Consider the following 23,658-nt stretch of genomic DNA (forward strand, 5'->3'; position numbering starts at 1 on the left):
GGTAGCCAAGGCGATAGGAACTGGTAGTGGGCTGGCTACTTTTAGCTATACTTACTCCCCTTGACTTTTCATCCAATCAACATTGATCTTGACCTATGACATGTGACCTTTCCTGTGTCATCATAACCTTTCACCTGTTGAACCACCATGGCAGCCTTAAATCCTCTGGGATGAAGAAGATTAGCAGCAAATTAGATTATAGTAAGTGAGATTATAGTAAATGAGACTATAATAAATGAGATTATAGCAAATGAGATTATGGTAAATTAGATTATAGTAAATGAATGAGGTAAAAGCATAGGTAAGAAAGCAAGTGACTCACGTGACGTCTCCAGCGTAGTGGCGGATACGGAAATCTCTGTTGAACTCCATGGTCTTGTCTGAGGGCGTGAGCTACAATGTAGATGACATCATCATCATCATCATCATCAGCGCCATCAACATCGACGTCATTCCTATCATTATCATCATCATCACAGTTACTCTGTAAAAAAGGCTGGCAGAGGGAGATACAATCATATCTTAAAGCCCTCGTGCAGTCTTTATATTTTGACTTTTAAATGATCACTGTATCAATTTATCACTTGCCACTTTATATTATTTATATTAGATAATGTTTACATAACCTACATTATTCATCTCATATGTACAGTGGGGGAAAAAAGAATTTGATCGCCTGCTGATTTTGTACATTTGCCCACTTATAAAGAAATGATCAGTCTATAATTTTAATAGTAGGTTTATCTGAACAGTGAGAGACAGAATAACAACAAAAATATCCAGAAAAACATATGTCAAAAAATGTTATAAAATGATTGCCATTTTAATGAGGGAAATATGTATTTGACCCCCTCTGCAAAACATGACTTAGTACTTGGTGGCAAAACTCTTGTTGGCAATCACAGAGGTCAGACGTTTCTTGTAGTTGGCCACCAGGTTTGCACACATCTCAGGAGGGATTTTGTCCCACTCCTCTTTGCAGATCTTCTCCAAGTCATTAAGGTTTCGAGGCTGACGTTTGGCAACTTGAACCTTCAGCTCCCTCCACAGATTTTCTATGGGATTAAGGTGCGTCTTCTTGAGCCACTCCTTTGTTGCCTTGGCCGTGTGTTTTGGGTCATTGTCATGCTGGAATACCCATCCACGACCCATTTTCAATGCCCTGGCTGAGGTAAGGAGGTTCTTACCCAAGATTTGACGGTACATGGCCCCATCCATCGTCCCTTTGATGTGGTGAAGTTGTCCTTTCCCCTTTGCAGAAAAACACCCCCAAAGCATAATGTTTCCACCTCCATGTTTGACGGTGGAGATGGTGTTCTTGGGGTCATAGGCAGCATTCCTCCTCCTCCAAACACTGCAAGTTGAGTTGATGTCAAAGAGCTCCATTTTGGTCTCATCTGACCACAATACTTTCACCAGTTGTTCTCTGAGTCATTCAGATATTCATTGGCAAACTTCAGACGGGCATGTATATGTATTCTTGAGCAGGGGGACCTTGCGGGCGCTGCAGGATTTCAGTCCTTCACGGCGTAGTGTGTTACCAATTGTTTTCTTGGTGACTATGGTCCCAGCTGCCTTGAGATCATTGACAAGATCCTCCAGTGTAGTTCTGGGCTGATTCCTCACCCTTCTCATGATCATTGCAACTCCACGAGGTGAGATCTTGCATGGAGCCCCAGGCCGAGGGAGATTGACAGTTGTTTTGTGTTTCTTCCATTTGCGAATAATCGCACCAAATGTTGTCACCTTCTCACCAAGCTGCTTGGCAATGGTCTTGTAGCCCATTCCAGCCTTGTGTAGGTCTACAATCTTGTCCCTGACATCCTTGGAGAGCTCTTTGGTCTTGGCCATGGTGGAGAGTTTGGAATCTGATTGATTGCTTCTGTGGACAGGTGTCTTTTTTACAGATAACACGCTGCGGTTAGGAGCACTCCCTTTAAGAGTGTGCTCCTAATCTCAGCTCGTTACCTGTATAAAAGACACCTGGGAGCCAGAAATCTTTCTGATTGAGAGGGGGTCAAATACTTAATTTATAACATTTTTGACATGCGTTTTTCTGGATATTTTTGTTGTTATTCTGTCTCTCACTGATCAAATAAACCTACCATTAAAATTATAGACTGATCCTTTCTTTGTCAGTGGGCAAACGTACAAAATCAGCCGGGGATCAAATACTTATTTCCCCCACTGCATATACTGTACGCCATACCATCTACTGCATCTTGCCATCCTGATGTAATGTGTCACTAGCCACCTTAAACAATGCTGCTTTATATGTTTTCATACCCTACAATACTCATCTCATATGTATATACTGTACTCCATACTATCTACTACATCTTGCGTATGCCATTCGGCCATCACTCATTTATATATTTTTATGTACATGGTCGGAACTAGAAGCACAAGCATTTCGCTACACTTGCATTAACACCTGCTAACCATGTGTATGTGACAAATAAATTTGATTTGAACATCTAATGAATAACTGTGTTTTTTAAATCATAATCATTATTTCCCTGAGCCTCCTTTGGCCCTTGAAATGATCAGTCCGAACGTGCGGGTGTCAGGAAACAAATATGAAGACATTTACATACACAGTTTTCATTGGTTGATAGGATGGTCTAGAGCACGCCCTGTTGCCAAGATAAACAGTCATTGGTCTATTATAATCAGATCACATTGTGACATCATGAAGTGGGCTAAAAGTTCCATCCCATCTGAACAGGCTGAAATTCCATGATTGTTTTTCAAACAGCTTTTACACAAAAAGGGCATTTTCATAATTTTCACCATTTCAGAGTGTGGAAATATAATTAAAAACCACTAGAAAAATCATGTTTTCACTGCACTAGCCCATTAAATGACACCTCTCTCATACTGTATCTTACACAGATCTCTTCAACAAACACAGAAGGAAGAATTTTATAGTACAGTTGGCAGTATGTCGAGCATTTAGACCCACTACCATTGGATGTTACTGTCTGTCTCAGTGCTTTCAACAAACTCTCACTGTCTGATGAAGGATAATGAAACTATAAGAGTACAAACAGCGGGAAACCCCTGCTCTCTACTGAACATCCAGTGTAACTGCACTAACAACATCACACCAGTGGGGGTTAAAGCCATTCTCTAACCAGCCATTAATCCTGATGGGAGAGTTACAGTATAATGATAGTTAAACCAGCCATTAATCCTGATGGGAGAGTTACAGTATAATGATAGTTAAACCAGTGTCTTGTCCTGAGCTTAGAAAGCTGTTTTTTTTGATGGTACAGTAGGTCAGGGCGTGACGGGGTTTTCTAGTTTACTTTTTCTATGTTGTCAGGTTCTAGTTTTGTATTTCTATGTTGGTTTTGTTTGGGATGATCTCCAATTAGAGGCAGCTGGTCCTCGTTGTCTCTAATTGGAGATCATACTTAAGTAGAGGTTTTTTCCACCCAGGTTTATGGGAGATTGTTTTTGAGTACATGTATGTTAACTCTGCATCACGGTTTGTTGTTTTTGTTATTAAGTTTCTTTATATGTATTATATAGTTTCACAGTGTAAATAAAATGTGGAACGACACACACGCTGCACTTTGGTCCGCTCCTTTCTACGAGAGCCGTGACAACCAGCCATTAATCCTGATGGGAGAGTTGCAGTATAATGACAGTTAAACGAGAGAAGACATCTTTTATTGAGGTAGATGAAGGATTCGGAACCTCTTAGCATGATTCAAGTTTTGGGGTTAAGGGGTTACTCCTCGGTTAAATAGGGACGAGGTGGTTAAATAGGGACGCGGTGGTTATATAGGGACGCGGTGGTTATATAGGGACGCGGTGGTTATATAGGGACGCGGTGGTTATATAAGGACGCGGTGGTTATATAGGGACGCGGTGGTTAAATAGGGACGCGGTGGTTAAATAGGGACGCGTGGTTATATAGGGACGCGGTGGTTATATAGGGACGCGGTGGTTAAATAGGGACGCGGTGGTTAAATAGGGACGCGGTGGTTAAATAGGGACGCCGTGGTTATATAGGGACGCGGTGGTTATATAGGGACGCGGTGGTTATATAGGGACGCGGTGGTTAAATAGGGACGCGGTGGTTAAATAGGGACGCGGTGGTTAAATAGGGATGCGGTGGTTATATAGGGACGCGGTGGTTATATAGGGACGCGGTGGTTATATAGGGACGCGGTGGTTAAATAGGGACGCGGTGGTTATATAGGGACGCGGTGGTTATATAGGGACGCGGTGGTTATATAGGGACGCGGTGGTTAAATAGGGACGCGGTGGTTATATAGGGACGCGGTGGTTATATAGGGACGCGGTGGTTATACAGGGACGCGGTGGTTAAATAGGGACGCGGTGGTTATACAGGGACGAGGTGGTTAAATAGGGACGCGGTGGTTAAATAGGGACGCGGTGGTTATATAGGGACGCGGTGGTTATATAGGGACGCGGTGGTTATATAGGGTGGTTATATAGGGACGCGGTGGTTATATAGGGACGCGGTGGTATAGGGACGCGGTGGTTATATAGGGACGCGGTGGTAATATAGGGTGGTTATATAGGGACGCGGTGGTTAAATAGGGACGCGGTGGTTATATAGGGACGCGGTGGTTATATAGGGACGCGGTGGTTATATAGGGACGCGGTGGTTAAATAGGGACGCGGTGGTTATACAGGGACGAGGTGGTTAAATAGGGACGCGGTGGTTAAATAGGGACGCGGTGGTTAAATAGGGACGCGGTGGTTATATAGGGACGCGGTGGTTATATAGGGTGGTTATATAGGGACGCGGTGGTTATATAGGGACGCGGTGGTTATATAGGGACGCGGTGGTAATATAGGGTGGTTATATAGGGACGCGGTGGTTAAATAGGGACGCGGTGGTTATATAGGGACGCGGTGGTTATATAGGGACGCGGTGGTTATATAGGGACGCGGTGGTTATATAGGGACGAGGTGGTTATATAGGGACGCGGTGGTTATATAGGGACGCGGTGGTTATATAGGGACGCGGTGGTTAAATAGGGACGCGGTGGTTATATAGGGACGCGGTGGTTATATAGGGACGCGGTGGTTAAATAGGGACGCGGTGGTTATACAGGGACGAGGTGGTTAAATTGGGACGCGGTGGTAATATAGGGACGCGGTGGTTATATAGGGACGCGGTGGTTATATAGGGACGCGGTGGTTATATAGGGACGCGGTGGTTATATAGGGACGCGGTGGTTATATAGGGACGCGGTGGTTAAATAGGGACGCAGTGGTTAAATAGGGACGCGGTGGTTATATAGGGACGCGGTGGTTATATAGGGTGGTTATATAGGGACGCGGTGGTTATATAGGGTGGTTATATAGGGACGCGGTGGTTATATAGGGTGGTTAAATAGGGACGCGGTGGTTATATAGGGTGGTTATATAGGGACGCGGTGGTTATATAGGGTGGTTATATAGGGACGCGGTGGTTATATAGGGTGGTTATACAGGGACGCGGTGGTTATATAGGGTGGTTATATAGGGACGCGGTGGTTAAATAGGGACGCGGTGGTTATATAGGGTGGTTATATAGGGACGCGGTGGTTATATAGGGTGGTTATACAGGGACGCGGTGGTTATATAGGGTGGTTATATAGGGACGCGGTGGTTATATAGGGACGCGGTGGTTATATAGGGTGGTTATACAGGGACGCGGTGGTTATATAGGGACGCGGTGGTTATATAGGGATGCGGTGGTTAAATAGGGACGCGGTGGTTAAATAGGGACGCGGTGGTTATATAGGGACGCGGTGGTTATATAGGGTGGTTATATAGGGACGCGGTGGTTATATAGGGTGGTTATATAGGGACGCGGTGGTTATATAGGGTGGTTAAATAGGGACGCGGTGGTTATATAGGGTGGTTATATAGGGACGCGGTGGTTATATAGGGTGGTTATACAGGGACGCGGTGGTTATATAGGGTGGTTATATAGGGACGCGGTGGTTAAATAGGGACGCGGTGGTTATATAGGGTGGTTATATAGGGACGCGGTGGTTATATAGGGTGGTTATACAGGGACGCGGTGGTTATATAGGGTGGTTATATAGGGACGCGGTGGTTATATAGGGTGGTTATACAGGGACGCGGTGGTTATATAGGGACGCGGTGGTTATATAGGGACGCGGTGGTTAAATAGGGACGCGGTGGTTAAATAGGGACGCGGTGGTTATATAGGGACGCGGTGGTTATATAGGGACGCGGTGGTTATATAGGGTGGTTATATAGGGACGCGGTGGTTAAATAGGGACGCGGTGGTTATATAGGGTGGTTATATAGGGACGCGGTGGTTATACAGGGACGCGGTGGTTATATAGGGTGGTTATATAGGGACGCGGTGGTTAAATAGGGACGCGGGTGGTTATATAGGGTGGTTATATAGGGACGCGGTGGTTATATAGGGTGGTTATACAGGGACGCGGGTGGTTATATAGGGTGGTTATATAGGGACACGGTGGTTAAATAGGGACGCGGTGGTTATATAGGGTGGTTATATAGGGACGCGGTGGTTATATAGGGTGGTTATACAGGGACGCGGTGGTTATATAGGGTGGTTATATAGGGACGCGGTGGTTAAATAGGGACGCGGTGGTTATATAGGGTGGTTATATAGGGACGCGGTGGTTATATAGGGTGGTTATACAGGGACGCGGTGGTTATATAGGGTGGTTATATAGGGACGCGGTGGTTATATAGGGACGCGGTGGTTATATAGGGTGGTTATACAGGGACGCGGTGGTTATATAGGGACGCGGTGGTTATATAGGGTGGTTATACAGGGACGCGGTGGTTATATAGGGACGCGGTGGTTATATAGGGTTGTTATATAGGGTGGTTATATAGGGTGGCTATATAGGGTGGTTATATAGGGACGCGGTGGTTATATAGGGACGCGGTGGTTATATAGGGTAGTTATATAGGGACGCGGTGGTTATATAGGGACGCGGTGGTTATATAGGGTAGTTATACAGGGACGCGGTGGTTATATAGGGACGCGGTGGTTATATTGGGTGGTTATACAGGGACGCGGTGGTTATATAGGGACGCGGTGGTTATATAGGGTGGTTATATAGGGTGGTTATATAGGGTGGTTATATAGGGTGGTTATATAGGGTGGTTATATAGGGACGCGGTGGTTATATAGGGACGCGGTGGTTATATAGGGTGGTTATACAGGGACGCGGTGGTTATATAGGGACGCGGTGGTTATATAGGGTGGTTATACAGGGACGCGGTGGTTATATAGGGACGCGGTGGTTATATAGGGTGGTTATATAGGGTGGTTATACAGGGTGGTTATACAGGGTGGTTATATAGGGTGGTTATATAGGGTGGTTATACAGGGTGGTTATACAGGGACACGGCTATCGGAAAGTAAAGGATAGATGGAGGTAATTGTGTTAATTGTATGGCTAGGGAGAATAGAATAGAATATAGTTTATTTTGTTTGAGGCAGTGCTGCTCTGACCCACCTTGCGAGAGGTGTAGTGGGGGTGTTGTCCCAGCTTAGCATCCATACTTTCCAGGCAGACGGTGTCTGTCACCTTCCCCACAGAGAGACAGGCCTCATCCAGCACAGATATGATGCCTTTATGGGGCTGTTCCACCAGGTCCACGATGATCTGGTTGTTAAAATAGTCAATCTGGGAACATATGGGGGAGAGGAACTGTTAAATGTTTGTTTATTAATATTGCATGTGCTGGGTGGTGTGTTTGTGGATGTTTGGAGAGCGAGAAGGGGGAGAGAGAGAACAGCGAGAGAAAGACATTGTGTGTGTGTGTGTGTGTGTGTGTGTGTGTTTGGAGAGAGAGAAGGGGGAGTGAGAGAACAGCGAGAGAAAGACATTGTGTGTGTGTATCAGTCCGTCTGTGTGTGTCAGTGCCTATCCGTTCGCTTGCTTGTGCGTGTACGCAACTCAATTGCTTCCAGATGATACCCTCTCTCTGGTACTCACATGCTGCCAGATGATACCCTCTCTCCGGTACTCACATGCTGCCAGATAATACCTTTTCTCTAGTATTCACATGCTGCCAGATGATACCCTCTCTCCGGTACTCACATGCTGCCAGATGATACCCTCTCTCCGGTACTCACATGCTGCCAGATGATACCTTTTCTCTAGTACTCACATGCTGCCAGATGATACCCTCTCTCTGGTACTCACATGCTGCCAGATGATACCCTCTCTCTAGTACTCACATGCTGCCAGATGATACCCTCTCTCTGGTACTCACATGCTGCCAGATTAAACCCTCTCTCCGGTACTCACATGCTGCCAGATGATACCTTTTCTCTGGTACTCACATGCTGCCAGATGATACCCTCTCTCCGGTACTCACATGCTGCCAGATGATACCTTTTCTCTAGTACTCACATGCTGCCAGATGATACCCTCTCTCCGGTACTCACATGCTGCCAGATGATACCCTCTCTCTGGTACTCACATGCTGCCAGATGATACCCTCTCTCCGGTACTCACATGCTGCCAGATGATACCCTCTCTCCGGTACTCACATGCTGCCAGATGATACCCTCTCTCCGGTACTCACATGCTGCCAGATGATACCCTCTCTCCGGTACTCACATGCTGCCAGATGATACCTTTTCTCTAGTACTCACATGCTGCCAGATGATACCCTCTCTCCGGTACTCACATGCTGCCAGATGATACCCTCTCTCCGGTACTCACATGCTGCCAGATGATACCCTCTCTCCGGTACTCACATGCTGCCAGATGATACCTTTTCTCTAGTACTCACATGCTGCCAGATGATACCCTCTCTCTGGTACTCACATGCTGCCAGATGATACCCTCTCTCCGGTACTCACATGCTGCCAGATGATACCCTCTCTCTAGTACTCACATGCTGCCAGATGATACCCTCTCTCTAGTACTCACATGCTGCCAGATTAAACTTTCTCTCCGGTACTCACATGCTGCCAGATGATACCCTCTCTCCGGTACTCACATGCTGCCAGATGATACCCTCTCTCTGGTACTCACATGCTGCCAGATGATACCCTCTCTCCGGTACTCACATGCTGCCAGATGATACCCTCTCTCCGGTACTCACATGCTGCCAGATGATACCTTTTCTCTAGTGCTCACATGCTGCCAGATGATACCCTCTCTCCGGTACTCACATGCTGCCAGATGATACCTTTTCTCTAGTACTCACATGCTGCCAGATGATACCCTCTCTCCGGTACTCACATGCTGCCAGATGATACCCTCTCTCTGGTACTCACATGCTGCCAGATGATACCCTCTCTCCGGTACTCACATGCTGCCATTTGATACCCTCTCTCCGGTACTCGTCTTGTTCCTGGCAAAGGATCAGCTGGATGAAGAGCTGCTGCAGCTTCTCATTACAGTAGTTGATGCAGAACTGTTCAAAGCTGAACAACAACGACACACGAACACAGGTGTTAATATGACACAACCGATCATGTAGTCACAGCATGGCTATGTTACATTTTGAAGATATAATATATATATATCATATATGTATAATATATATCATATACAATATATATTTCCTAAATGTATAAAATACAGATATTGATAGAAAGATACATCCATCTGTTCAAATACTGGTATCTGTATTGATCTATGTACCTTATTGATCTATGTACCTTATCCTTCTTGTGAGTTATTCCGTTACTAACCTGTTGTTGTCGAAGATCTCAAAGCCGTAAATATCCAGCACTCCAATAACTGTGTTTTTCCCATGAAGCACTGGGTTGTAGTCTTTCACCTCAATAACAGCGTTGATACGGCCTACAATCCAACCAAACAGTCTCTCATAGAGAGCCTAAAAATACAGATAAAGAGAGAGACAGAGACAGAGACACAGAGAGAGAGAGACAGAGAGGATAATGTGACACGAAATAACGTGAGAAAAAGATGTGAGAAAGCTGAGTTAGTACACACTACACAACAATGAGTCAACATTAGATGGGGCTTGTAGTTTTAAAAGACAGATAGATAGTCTTGTATTGATGTGTCCAGCCCAGCACCTTGGTGAAAGCATCCCGGCCGAAGCAGGCCTCCTTCTCAGAATGTCCCTTCTCTATGACTTCTCCGTCCCCGGTGGCCACAGTCCGGTACAGCAGGCTCTTGGTCACATTGTCTGGCTCTGTGCTGGTCAGCTCAGCGATGTGACTCACGTCCCCCATCCCCACCACCCGGACACTCTCACTGTCTGTCTCAAACTGCAGGTTACCCTGGGTAGAGTCAGACATCTTGCTGTTATAACATGATGTGTCACACCATTAAACAAGAACAAGGGATATACTTGTAAAAAGGAATTTTGTGTAAGTTTCAGTTGCACTGCCTTTACCAAGGCAACTCCGTGGTGTATACCAAACTTCATTTAATCTCTTATGTTAGTCATGCTAAGGTCTTATAGTTGTATTAAACCATTCAGATAACCTTTAGCTTGTCTGACCGATAGAAGTATGACCAACCAGGATGAGGACGGTCCCCAGGATTCTGTAGATGGAGTGAATCTCCTCCTCTGAAAAGCCAATCACATTCAGGGCACTCAGCACTGCGTTGTGGCTGGACCGGTCGTTGTTGGACGTCTAGAGACATTGTTATTTACTCCCACACATGCTGAAGGTGGGCTACAATAATGTAATCATCACTAACCAGTAGGGGGGGGGGGGGGTAGTACTCACAGTGGTGACAGCTCCTTCTCTGGTGTACACATAGTTGGCAGGGTCATTGTGCAGGTGAAGGGACTTCAACATAACATCTGAACCTCCACGTAGTAACTGTGGAGATACACAACACACTGTTGTGGAGATACACAACACACAGTGTTGTGGAGATACACAACACACAGTGTTGTGGAGATACACAACACACAGTGTAGAAAAAAGATGGATGTAGCATGAATATTTATGAGGACAAAAACAGAAGAACTTTTCCAAACTCCATTATTTCCCTGGATCAGGTCCGGACATCATTTAAGTCATCGTCACTTCTACTTATAACTATATTGTACGTAGTGTAATGACCAGTAAACATTTACCTGATAGAAAGAGTGGAAGTTCCTCTCACCCCCATTCTGCTGCACCACCCTTGACTTACAGTCGGAACAGAGAAAAATATGTGAATACACACACACACACACACACACAGACACACACACACACACACACACACAGACACACACACACACACAGACACACAGACACACAGACACACAGACACACAGACACACACACACACACACACACACACACACACAGAGAGAGAGCGTGAGAGACCATTCGAGTTTAACCATAACCTCAAATACAAGACAAGAGAACAGAGAAATATCGGGGGTTATTTCTGTTCAGTGAGAATGGATGAGTCCATCGTTCACACAGCCCCACAGTGTCAGATGGTGTGTTAGCTAGCTCAAAGAGAAGATAAATGCAGCAGTCATCATGGGCCCCCAGGTGAGCCATTCATTATCAGAATCAGAACTTACAGGGTGTAATTCACAGGAACATCTATTCATGGACTCACTCTCTCTCATGTCTCTGTTTCACCACCTTGATCAAACATTTATGTTCAAGTATGAAATGGAAAGTAGAAAGTGGATAACTTTTCAAAAGAAGGTCACAGAAACAGATACATACTATATTAAGCGTATTCCTTGACTAAAAAAGCATCTCCACTGAAAGTGCTTTCTAGTCCAGGACAAGGCTTAATCTATGTCTGGGAAACTGGCCCTATAAATCTGCCTTTAAAGTAACTGCCCAGTGTTCCCAGATTTCCATGAAATATGACCTGTAATTACTTACAATGAGTGAAATAGTTTTCTTCCAGAACATTTCAATGAGGTATGTTATTAAAGCAACTTTTCTGTGTTAGAATGGTGTGGGTGTGTACCGGTCATTCAATTATTAATACGAGTAGACCACTGATTGGCCAGCTCATCCTCCTATAGACCACTGATTGGCCAGCTCATCCTCCTATAGACCACTGATTGGCCAGCTCATCCTCCTATAGACCACTGATTGGCCAGCTCATCCTCCTATAGACCACTGATTGGCCAGCTCATCCTCCTATAGACCACTGATTGGCCAGCTCATCCTCCTATAGACCACTGATTGGCCAGCTCATCCTCCTATAGACCACTGATTGGCCAGCTCATCCTCCTATAGACCACTGATTGGCCAGCTCATCCTCCTATAGACCCCTGATTGGCCAGCTCATCCTCCTATAGACCCCTGATTGGCCAGCTCATCCTCCTATAGACCCCTGATTGGCCAGCTCATCCTCCTATAGACCACTGATTGGCCAGCTCATCCTCCTATAGACCACTGATTGGCCAGCTCATCCTCCTATAGACCACTGATTGGCCAGCTCATCCTCCTATAGACCCCTGATTGGCCAGCTCATCCTCCTAAAGACCCCTGATTGGCCAGCTCATCCTCCTATAGACCACTGATTGGCCAGCTCATCCTCCTATAGACCCCTGATTGGCCAGCTCATCCTCCTATAGACCCCTGATTGGCCAGCTCATCCTCCTATAGACTCCTGATTGGCCAGCTCATCCTCCTATAGACCCCTGATTGGCCAGCTCATCCTCCTATAGACCCCTGATTGGCCAGCTCATCCTCCTATAGACTCCTGATTGGCCAGCTCATCCTCCTATAGACCCCTGATTGGCCAGCTCATCCTCCTATAGACCCCTGATTGGCCAGCTCATCCTCCTATAGACCCCTGATTGGCCAGCTCATCCTCCTCAGGCAGATGACATCATGTTCTATGAAGAAGTAGTAAGCATTTTTGAAACCGTCTGTTTGAGATGTTTTTTTTTAAAGTGCTTTTCTCCTATTTATGTTTTGGTCACAAATACGAGTATAGGATGAGTCAACAACAATATTTGGATATGAGTTAACCCTTTAAACTCAGGGGAATTGACCAATATGGATATGGCCAAATTTAAATGTTTCTTAAAGACAAAATATGAAAATGCATAAGCATAGTTGCAACTGAAAAGGTTTGGAGATTCTGGGAAAACGAATAGATGAAAGGAATCATGAGTGCATTCAGGTACGTGTTGCACTGCAAATTTTCTTCACAATAAACAAACATAGGCTCATTGTGTTCAGAACAACCCAGGGTATGACGTGATCTTGTAGCTGTACATCAAACATAGTGATCATGAACACTGACACTGTATTTGACATGAGTTTTATGACAAGCGCATATTGGACTCACGGGTGTGTGGCTTGCTTGTATGACATCAAAGCGGTATTTATTATAATCCTCAACATCTTATCTTTCAAAATGCATAGTCCTCTTAATTTACAGCATTTCCCACACTCACAATAACAACAAAAAAATCGCAAAAGTTGCCCAATTACCAGGAGGGATGGGGGCAACTTCTGGTCGTGTGCAAAACGGCTGTCAGTCAAAACCCATACAGAGCTGTGAAGCGCAGAGCCTGAGCTGTGACGTCATTTATAGCATGTCACCGTGTTCTAATTTATGCGCTTATCAGTGCCCAGATCTGGTATTTTCGAATCGTATACGGGTTAACAGAATATTAACTTAAGCTGTCCAAACAAATCTCTTCTCCTAAGTCCCTTCCTTGACTCCAAGTCAAGGTCCAATCACTGTCTGTCTCTCACCATCCTGTCCAATCACATTGTTCTCACCTTCTCCAGTAGGTAGTTGTTAATATGTCCGCCGGTGGGGTTGCCGTTGAAGTTGAAGTTGATGTCCATGTACTTCCCGAAGCGGCTGGAGTTGTCGTTGCGGTTGGTCTTGGCGTTACCGAAGGCCTCCAGCACACAGTTAGACTTCAGAAGAACGTTCTTCACACTGTGTCACAGAGGAGAGTGTGGTCACCATGGATAGCAGCAATAGGAGATGACAATGTGTCCCAAAGATTGAGAAGAGAGGAAGAGAAAGAAGTGAAATAAGAAGTTCTTACATTTATTTATTTAACTAGGCAAGTCAGTTAAGAACAAATTCTCAATGGTGCAGCTGGGAAAGAAATTGAGGATCTGAGGGTCCATGCCAAATCTTTTCAGCCTCCTGAGGGGGAAGAGGCGCTATCTTGTCTTCTTCACGACTGTGTTAGTGTGTGTGGATCATGTTATTTCCTTAGTGATGTGGACACAGGAACTTGAAGCTCTCGACCCGCTCCACTACAGTCCCGTCGATGTGGATGGGGGCGGGCTCTGCCCTCCGTTTCCTATAGTCCGCGATCAGCTCCTTTGTCTTGCTGACGTTGAGGGAGAGGTTGTTGTCCTGGCACCTCCTCCCTGTCTCCGACCTCCTCCCTATAGGCCGTCTCCGACCTCCTCCCTATAGGCCGTCTCCGACCTCCTCCCTATAGGCCGTCTCCGACCTCCTCCCTATAGGCCGTCTCCGACCTCCTCCCTATAGGCCGTCTCCGACCTCCTCCCTATAGGTCGTCTCCGACCTTCTCCCTATAGGTCGTCTCCGACCTCCTCCCTATAGGCCGTCTCCGACCTCCTCCCTATAGGCCGTCTCCGACCTCCTCCCTATAGGCCGTCTCCGACCTCCTCCCTATAGGCCGTCTCCGACCTCCTCCCTATAGGCCGTCTCTAACATTGCCACTGATGCAGCATATGCTGTATGTCTTTCCAGAATCTCCACTCTAACCCAGTCAAATATATAGCGTTATTTAACAGGGGACAAGGGAGCCTCCTCAGAACTTACTCAGAACCTTCTGAACCCAGTGACACCTCCTGGTTGACCTTTAACACTGATGACTCACCTCTCGACCTCTGCTCTCTGGCTGGGGTTGGTGATGGCTGCGATGTACTGCATGATGTACTTGCTAGCCTCTGTCTTTCCTGCGCCACTCTCACCTGGGACACACAGTACATGTACATGTATGTGGCAGTTCATGTACATTACTAGCGGGTTTTGCAACCAGATATATATTAGTAGATATACAGTACCAGTCAAAAGTTTGGACACATCTAGTCATTCAAGGATTTTTCTTAATTTTTACTATTTTCTACATTGTAGAATAACAGTGAAGACATCAAAACTAGGAAAAAACACATATGGAATCATGTAGTAACCAAAAAAGTGTTAAACAAATCAAAATACATTTTATATTTGAGATTCTTCAAAGTTGCCACCCTTCGCCTTGACAGCACACTCTTGGCATTCTCTCAACCAGCTTCACCTGGAATGTTTTTCCAACAGTCTTGAAGGAGTTCCCACATATGTTGAGTACTTGTTGGCTGCTTTTCCTTCACAATGCCGTCCAACTCATCCCAAACCATCTCAATTGTGTTGAAGTCGGGTGATTGTGGAGGCCAGGTCATCTAATGCAGCACTCCATCACTCTCCTTCTTGGTCAAATAGCCCTTACACAGCCTGGAGGTGTTTTGGGTCATTGTCCTGTTGAAAACAAATGATAGTGCCACTAAGCTCAAACCAGATGGGATGGCGTATCGCTGCAGAATGCTGTGGTAGCCATGCTGGTTAAGTGTGTCTTGAATTCTAAATAGATCACTGACAGTGTCACCAGCAAAGCACCCCCACACCATCACACCTCCTCCTCCATGCTTCACGGTGGAACCACACATGCGGAAAGCATCTGTTCACATACTCTGCGTCTCACAAAGACAGCGCGCTTGCAACCAAAAATCTAAAATTTGGACTCTTCAGATTTCCAACAGTCTAATGTCCATTCCTCGTGTTTTTAGGCCCAAGCAAGTCTCTTCTTCTTATTGGTGTCATTTAGTAGTGGTTTCTTTGCAGCAGTTCGACCATGAAGGCATGATTTAAAGCAGTCTCCTCTTAACAGTTGATGTTGAGTTGAGTCTGTTACTTGAACTCTGTGAAGCATTTATTTGGGCTGAAATTTCTGAGGCTGGTAACTCTAATGAATTTTCCTCTGCAGCAGAGTTAGCCCTGGGTCTTCCTTTCCTATGGCGGTCATCATGAGAGACAGTTTCATCAAAGCGCTTGATAGTTTTTGTGACTGCACTTGAAGAAATTTTCAAAAAGTTCTTGAAATTTTGACTGACCTTCATGTCTTAAAGTGATGGACTTTCATTTCTCTTTGCTTCTTTGAGCTGTTCTTGCCATAATATGGACTTGGTCTTTTACCAAATAGGGCTATCTTCTGTATACCACCCCTACATTGTCACAACACAACTGATTGGCTCAAACACATTACGAAGGAAAGAAATTCCACAAATTAACTTTTAACACCTGTTAAATGAAATGCATTCCAGGTGACTACCTCATGAAGCTGATTTGAGAGAATGCCAAAAGTGTACAAAGCTGTCGTCAAGGCAAAGTGGGCTACTTTGAAGAATCTGAAATATATTTAGATTTGTTTAATACACATATGATTCCATATGTGTTATTTCATAGTTTTGATGTGTTCACTATTATTCTACAATGTAGAAAATAGGAAAAATAAAGAAAAATCCTTGAATGAGTAGGTGTGTCCAAACTTTTGACTGGTACTGTATATATTTGCACTTCTACGATATAAGATCATGTGATGTAAATTGAAGTTTATTTATGGCATGAATCCACCTTAACATAAGGATCGGACCCTTTTTTTCCATTTTTGCCTAAAATGACAAAAATAACTGCCTCTAGCTCAGGACCTGAAGCAAGGATATGCATATCCTTGAAACCATTTGAAAGGAAACCCTTTGAAGTTTGTGGAAATGTGAAATTAATGTAGGAGAATATAACACATTAAATCTGGTAAAAGACAATAAAGAAAAAAACATTATTTTTTTGTTTTTTTATATATTTTTTTAATGAATGCAAGAGAAAAGCCATAATGTATTATTCCAGCCCAGGCGCAATTTAGATTTTGGCCACTAGACGGCAGCAGGGTATGTGCAAAGTTTTAGACTGATCCAATGAATCATTGCATTTCTGTTAAAAATGTTGTATCAAGACTGCCAAATGTGCCTAATTGGTTTATTAATAACTTTAAGTTCATAACTGTGCACTCTCCTCAAACAATAGCATGGTATACTTTCACTGCAATAGTTACTGTAAATTGGACAGTGCAGTTAGATTAACAAGAATTTAAGCTTTCTGCCAATATCAGATATGTCTATGTCCTGGGAAATTCTCTTGTTACTTACAACCTCATGCTCATCGCATTTGCCTACTTTAGCTCAACCTTCCTGCGCGAGACCCACCTATCCTGTAGAGGTTTTAAAGTGTGTCTCTACTGTCAGTCACCAACCATGATGTTACTCTTCCTCTTTATGTGACTAATGTAAGCAGATTGACATTTATTGTCATGACTCTTGTCCTCGAGGCAGAACTGAGTAATTTCCCATAGATAAGCCAGCTGCAAAGTCTAAATTGGCTATATTGTCAAATTCATGATTTTTTATTAAATTCTTTGGCTTAATTTAAGGTTAGGGTTAGATTTAAAATCAGATTTGTTGACTTTGTGGGTGTCCCAGCTAGGGACCACTCTGCAGAGCTGTCTCCAGAACAAGGTTTGTGAAGAAAAACTCTAACCTGCATCAATAGCCTGCTATAAGTACACACAGTACATGAGGAAACAGGACATTATGAGTTAGTGTAACTAAGAAAAGCCCATTTCACCAACATTAAGTGGAGACCAATACGCATCATGTTCTGGAGAAGTGAGGAACCAGTCAGATAGATAGTGACAGACAGAATGGTATGATGATGTTTGCATAAAGTGATTGCGGACCTCTTTGTTATTTAGTGAGCAGAAAGCTGAAATGTTTAGTGAGCAGAACACTGAAATGTTTAGTTGAGTAGAACACTGAAATGTTTAGTGAGCAGAACACTGAAATGTTAGTTGAGCAGAACGCTGAAATGTTTAGTGAGCAGAACGCTGAAATGTTTAGTGAGCAGAACGCTGAAATGTTAGTTGAGCAGAACGCTGAAATGTTTAGTGAGCAGAACACTGAAATGTTAGTTGAGCAGAACGCTGAAATGTTTAGTGAGCAGAACGCTGAAATGTTTAGTGAGCAGAACGCTGAAATGTTTAGTGAGCAGAACACTGAAATGTTAGTTGAGCAGAACGCTGAAATGTTTAGTGAGCAGAACGCTGAAATGTTTAGTGAGCAGAACGCTGAAATGTTTAGTGAGCAGAATGCTGAAATGTTTAGTGAGCAGAACCCTGAAATGTTTAGTGAGCAGAACGCTGAAATGTTTAGTGAGCAGAACGCTGAAATGTTTAGTGAGCAGAACGCTGAAATGTTTAGTGAGCAGAACGCTGAAATGTTTAGTGAGCAGAACGCTGAAATGTTTAGTGAGCAGAACGCTGAAATGTTTAGTGAGCAGAACGCTGAAATGTTTAGTGAGCAGAACGCTGAAATGTTTAGTGAGCAGAACGCTGAAATGTTTAGTGAGCAGAACGCTGAAATGTTTAGTGAGCAGAATAGATGTTTAATGAGTAGAACGCTGAAATGTTTAGTGAGCAGAACGCTGAAATGTTTAGTGAGCAGAGAGCTGAAATGTTTAGTGAGCAGAAAGCTGAAATGTTTAGTGAGCAGAACGCTGAAATGTTTAGTGAGCAGAACGCTGAAATGTTTAGTGAGCAGAACGCTGAAATGTTTAGTGAGCAGAACACTGAGATATTTAGCCAGATACGTAAAATCCTAACTATCCGTTCACCATGCTCTCTGACCCTCTCAGAACCAGCTAACCAAGGTCAAACAGGCTTGCAGGACTAAAGGAGGTAAATTATGATTGATGATTGGAGTGTGAGGTGTGCGATGTTGTGTAAAATGGAGTGTGAGAGACCTGAAACGACGATGCAGGTGTCTTTGGCCCGTCTCTTCATGGCCTTGTACGCAGCGTCGGCCACAGCGTACAGGTGGGGAGGGTTCTCGTACAGCTCCCGGCCGCGGTAAGCATTGATGTCCTCCTTCCCGTAGATGTCCATCTGTTTGTAAGGGTTGACTGACACTACCCCCTCTCCTATGAAGGTGTAGATATGGGCATTCTCAAACCTGCCAGGCACACAGACAAACACAGAAACAGAGCTGACGTTATTTTAGCTTTTTTATATTTTTGAAAAGGCTTGAATTTTAACTATCCAAATAAAAATGTAGGAAAACAGAACAAATACTTTTGATATGAAATGGCCAACTTGTGATAATAACGCTGTGACAACAAGGTGGACAATAATAATTTGTACCACAGCAATGCTTCTATGTATAGCCTACACACACACTCAAACCACATTCAACAGTAAGGTTCCACCCCATCAACACCTTGCCCATTGTGGTGAGAGCAACGTTTACACAGCAACAGGGTAGGCCATTTCACAGAGAAACACCCTAACGTAAAAAAAACAAACATATTTGTGCATCTAAATTCAAACCTCCCACTCTCACCTACTCTCAAAACGAACACACCCCAAAAGCATAGGGATTGACGTGGATGGGAAGTGAGAACAGGAAGCATGGGAAGTGAGAACAGGAAGTATGTACAAATTGTGTCTCAAGAGGAGTTGCTTCCTCCACCTTGTTTAACTTGCCTGGGTATTGATTTTTGGCACCTATCCTGCTGATATTAAACATAATTGCCTATTTCTGTGCAGAAATGTAGGATATATATCACAAGTTACAATAAATCAACTCAATGACCTACTAAACAAAAACCTCAGTCCATCAATTCCTCCTATGTAGCCTTCCGCATCTGCGGTGGAAGGTGGCCGAGCTATAAAGGTGTTTAAAAGGTATCTTCTCACAAAAACGTCCAAACTGGTTTCTTTATGACCTCTACAAGTGTCAAGGGACTCGTCTGAAGGTAACCCATAAAAACTGATGGAAGTATGGAGGTAGATTTGTGGCAACAAAAATAAGGGGTTAAATATGGGTTCAACCTAAAATATTTCCTGAGCTTTCCGGCGCCGACAGAGATGGCCGCCTCGCTTCGCGTTCCTAGGAAACTATGCTGTATTTAGTTTTTTTATGTGTTATTTCTTCTGCATCTTGCCTATGCCGTTCGGCCATCACTCATTTATATATTTGTATGTACATATTCGTATTCATTCCTTTACACTTGTGTGTATAAGGTAGTTGTTGTGAAATTGGTAGATTACTTGTTAGATATTACTGCACGGTCGGAACTAGAAGCACAAGCATTTCGCTACACTTGCATTAACACCTGCTAACCATGTGTATGTGACAAATAAATTTGATTTGATTTGATATCTCCTAGATATAGGACAGACACTTCAAAACCTTATTCCTTATTATTTTTTAAATTGACAGTCTTTTTGACATTTATGAATGTTTTAATCATTTCTATCGGCAATACTAGTACAGGCCAAATTCAATATTTTATCATTTTTATATATATATATATTAAATATATATATATATATATATATATATATATATAAAAAAGTCCTCAAATTCAAAATCCAATACAGTGCATTCAGAAAGTATTCAGACCCCTTGACTTTTCCCACATTTTGTTACGTTACAGCCTTATTCTAAAATTTATTAAATTGTTTTTTCCCTCATCAATCTACACACAATACCCCATAATGACAAAGCAAAAACAGGTTTAGAGAAATGCAAATGTATTTAAAAAAAAACTGAAATATCATATTTATATAAGTATTCAGATCCTTTACTCAGTACTTTGTTGAAGGACCTTTTGCAGCGATTACAGCCTCGTCTTCTTGGGTATGACGCCACAAGCTCGGCACACCTGTATTTGGGAAGTTTCTCCCATTCTTCTGCAGATCCTTTCAAGCTCTGTCAGTTTGGATGGGGAGGGTTGCTGCACAGCTATTTTCAGGTCTCTCCAGAGATGTTCGATTGGGTTCAAGTCCGGGTTCTGGCTGGGCCAATCAAGGACATTCAGAGACTTGTACCGAAGCCATTCCTGCATTGCCTTGGCTGTGTGCTTAGATTCATTGTCCTGTTGGAAGGTGAACCTTCGCCCCAGTCTGAGGTCCTGAGCGCTCTGGACCAGGTTTTCATCACAGACCTCTCTGTACTTTGCACTGTTCATCTTACCCTCAATCCTGACTAGTCTCCCAGCCTCTGCCACTGAAAAACATCCCCACAGCATGATGCTGCCACCACCATGCTTCACCGTAGGGATGGTGCCAGGTTTCCACCAGATGTGACGCTTGGCATTCAGGCCAAAGAGTTCAATCTTGGTTTCATCAGACCAGAGAATCTAGTTTCTCATGGTCTGAGAGTACTTTACATGCCTTTTGGCAATCTCCAAGCAAGCTGTCATGTGCCTTTTACTGAGGAGTGGCTTCCGTCTGGTCACTCCACATAAAGGTCTGATTGGTGGAGTGCTGCAGAGATGGTTGTCCTTCTGAAATGTTCTCCCATCTCCACAGAGGAACTCTAGAGCTCTGTCAGAGTTACCATCGGGTTCTTGGTCACCTCGGTGACCAAGGACCTTCTCCCCCGATTGTTCAGTTTGGCCGGGCGGCCAGCTCTCGGAAGAGTCTTGGTGGTTCCAAACTTCTTCCATTTAAGAATGATGGAGGCCACTGTGTTCTTGGGGACCTTCAATGCTGAAGACATTATTTGGTACCCTTCCCCAGATCTATGCCTCGACACAATCCTGTCTCTGAGCTCTATGGACAATTCCTTACATCTCCTTAGAACTGTTTTTTGCTCTGACATGCACTGTCAATTGTGGAACCTTAAATAGACAGGTGTGTGCCTTTCCAAATCATGTCCAATCAATTGAATTTACCACAGGTGGACTCCAATCAAGTTGAATAAACATCTCAAGGATGATCAATGGAAACAGGATGCACCTGATCTCAATTTAGAGTCTCGTAGCAAAGGGTCTGAATACTTATATAAATAAGGTATTTCTGTTTTGTTTTTTATACATTTCCATAATATTCTAAAAAAAAAAGTTTTTTCTTTGTCATTATGGGGTATTGTGTGTTGATTGATGAGGATATTTTTTTTAAATCCATTTTAGAATAAGGCAGTAACGTAGCAAAATGTGGAAAAAGTCAAAGGGTTGGAATACTTTCAAAATGTACTGTATTAATCCATGGTATGACCTACCCCCACGCCTTAGATTTTTAGTGGATAAGGGAGGCACTGAAAAGTTACCAATGTTGCGAGGTTGATAACTGAGAGCTGATAAAGATATCCATTGTGCCACAGCCACCATGACAGCTTCCTCTCATCTCCATCCCTGTGTTTTACCTTCTTCCTCCTCCTCAACCTCCACTCCTCGACCGGAGTCACCATCAGTCCTTACATACTCTCTACCCCAGTCTCTCTATAATTAGGCCTTACCTCAGCTTCAGGTTCTCCATAAACTGCTCTATGTTCACCTCATCCAGAAGGACAAAATCAGACTTCCCAAACTCCAGGCCCTCCAGCGCTGCCATCCTGACGGACAGACAGAATGACAAAAAAAGATAGAGAGGAATGGAAGTCTGTAGGGAAGAGAGAGAGAGAGAGTAGAGGACTCTAGGGAAGAGAGAGAGAGAGAAGTGAAGCGAAGGCAGGCAGGCAGGCAGGCAGGCAGGCAGAATAGGCTAGTGCTGCTGGGGCCCGGTAGTGAAAATGGAGTTGAGGCAGTGTGCTGTGTTGTGGGTGTGGGTGTGGCATAACTCTGTTCTTTTGTGGTGTGGGGTGCTGCTTAGTCAAGTCAATGAGGGCTGTGGTCGGCCTCTCTGTTGTGTGTGTGTGTGTGTGTGTGTGTGTGTGTGTGTGTGTGTGTGTGTGTGTGTGTGTGTGTGTGTGTGTGTGTGTGTCCGCGCGTGCGTGGAGGGTATATATATAATGGGACAGCGAAGAACTATCATTAAACACAGAAAACACTTATGCATCCTCCATCTTCTCTTTCTCTCTTCCTGCCACAGGCCTCCAGACCTCCCTTGTTTCAGAGGAAAACCACTGAGTGAACCGTTGCAGAGGCCTATGACAACAAGAAAGTCATACTGTATCTCTCTTAGCCTCCCCTTCTCTCTCCCTTCTCTTTTTCCACCTCTCTCGTTTCCTCTCTCTCCCCCCTCTCTATCTCTGTCTGTGTATCTATCTATTTTTCTATCTCTCTTCCATAGAAAGACCCCACTCCATAAAGATACTTGATCTGAAATGAAGAAGAAGAAAACCAACTGAACACTGAGACACAGAGGCTCGATCCACTGCCAACAATCTACAATTAAGCCTGTAAATTAGCTGTAAATTTTAGGACAAAATGCTCTCTTCTCCTGGGAAGGATCAGGGTATTTCCTTGGAAGGATCAGGGTATCTCCTGGGAAGGATAAAGGCATTTCCTGTAAAAGGATCGGTGTAACATGGCGCCGATAGAGATGGCAGCTTAGCTTCTAGTCCTTAGGAAACTGTGCAGTATTTTGTTTTTTTATGTATTATTTCTTACTTTGTTAGCCCAGAAAACCTTACGTGTTATTACATACAGCCGGGAACTATTGGATATCAGAGAGACGTCAACTTACCAGCACAACCAGCACTACGACCAGGAATACGACTTTTCCAAAGCGGATCCTTTGTCTGCACCTCTCAGGGCATTTGAACTGATTCCAGAGGCAGACCCAATACAACGCCGCCGGAGGAAAGGGTGCCAGAGCGGTCTTCTAGTGAGGCTTCAGATGCGCACACACCACCCACCACTTCCGAGTATATTACTCGCT

General features: G+C 44.1%; 1 protein-coding gene across 1 annotated transcript in view; it reads right to left on the reverse strand.

Annotated features, from left to right (window-relative positions):
* LOC115174099 (unconventional myosin-Ig-like) overlaps nucleotides 1–22,483 on the reverse strand; it is a 74,755-nt gene extending 52,272 nt beyond the window's left edge. The window contains exons 1-12 of the mRNA XM_029732773.1: nucleotides 22,295–22,483; nucleotides 18,795–19,003; nucleotides 14,788–14,881; nucleotides 13,697–13,862; nucleotides 11,071–11,124; nucleotides 10,715–10,810; nucleotides 10,502–10,618; nucleotides 10,052–10,258; nucleotides 9,701–9,846; nucleotides 9,316–9,430; nucleotides 7,503–7,673; nucleotides 323–393 (exon numbers count right to left, since the gene is read on the reverse strand). Of these exons, the coding sequence (XP_029588633.1) occupies nucleotides 323–393; nucleotides 7,503–7,673; nucleotides 9,316–9,430; nucleotides 9,701–9,846; nucleotides 10,052–10,258; nucleotides 10,502–10,618; nucleotides 10,715–10,810; nucleotides 11,071–11,124; nucleotides 13,697–13,862; nucleotides 14,788–14,881; nucleotides 18,795–19,003; nucleotides 22,295–22,389 (1,541 nt within the window). The 5' untranslated portion in view covers nucleotides 22,390–22,483. The remainder of the gene's footprint in view (nucleotides 1–322; nucleotides 394–7,502; nucleotides 7,674–9,315; nucleotides 9,431–9,700; nucleotides 9,847–10,051; nucleotides 10,259–10,501; nucleotides 10,619–10,714; nucleotides 10,811–11,070; nucleotides 11,125–13,696; nucleotides 13,863–14,787; nucleotides 14,882–18,794; nucleotides 19,004–22,294) is intronic.
* Between the last annotated feature and the right edge of the window lie 1,175 nt (nucleotides 22,484–23,658).

The sequence above is a fragment of the Salmo trutta genome, chromosome 34, assembly GCF_901001165.1.
Source record: "Salmo trutta chromosome 34, fSalTru1.1, whole genome shotgun sequence".
Lineage (NCBI taxonomy): Eukaryota > Metazoa > Chordata > Actinopteri > Salmoniformes > Salmonidae > Salmo > Salmo trutta.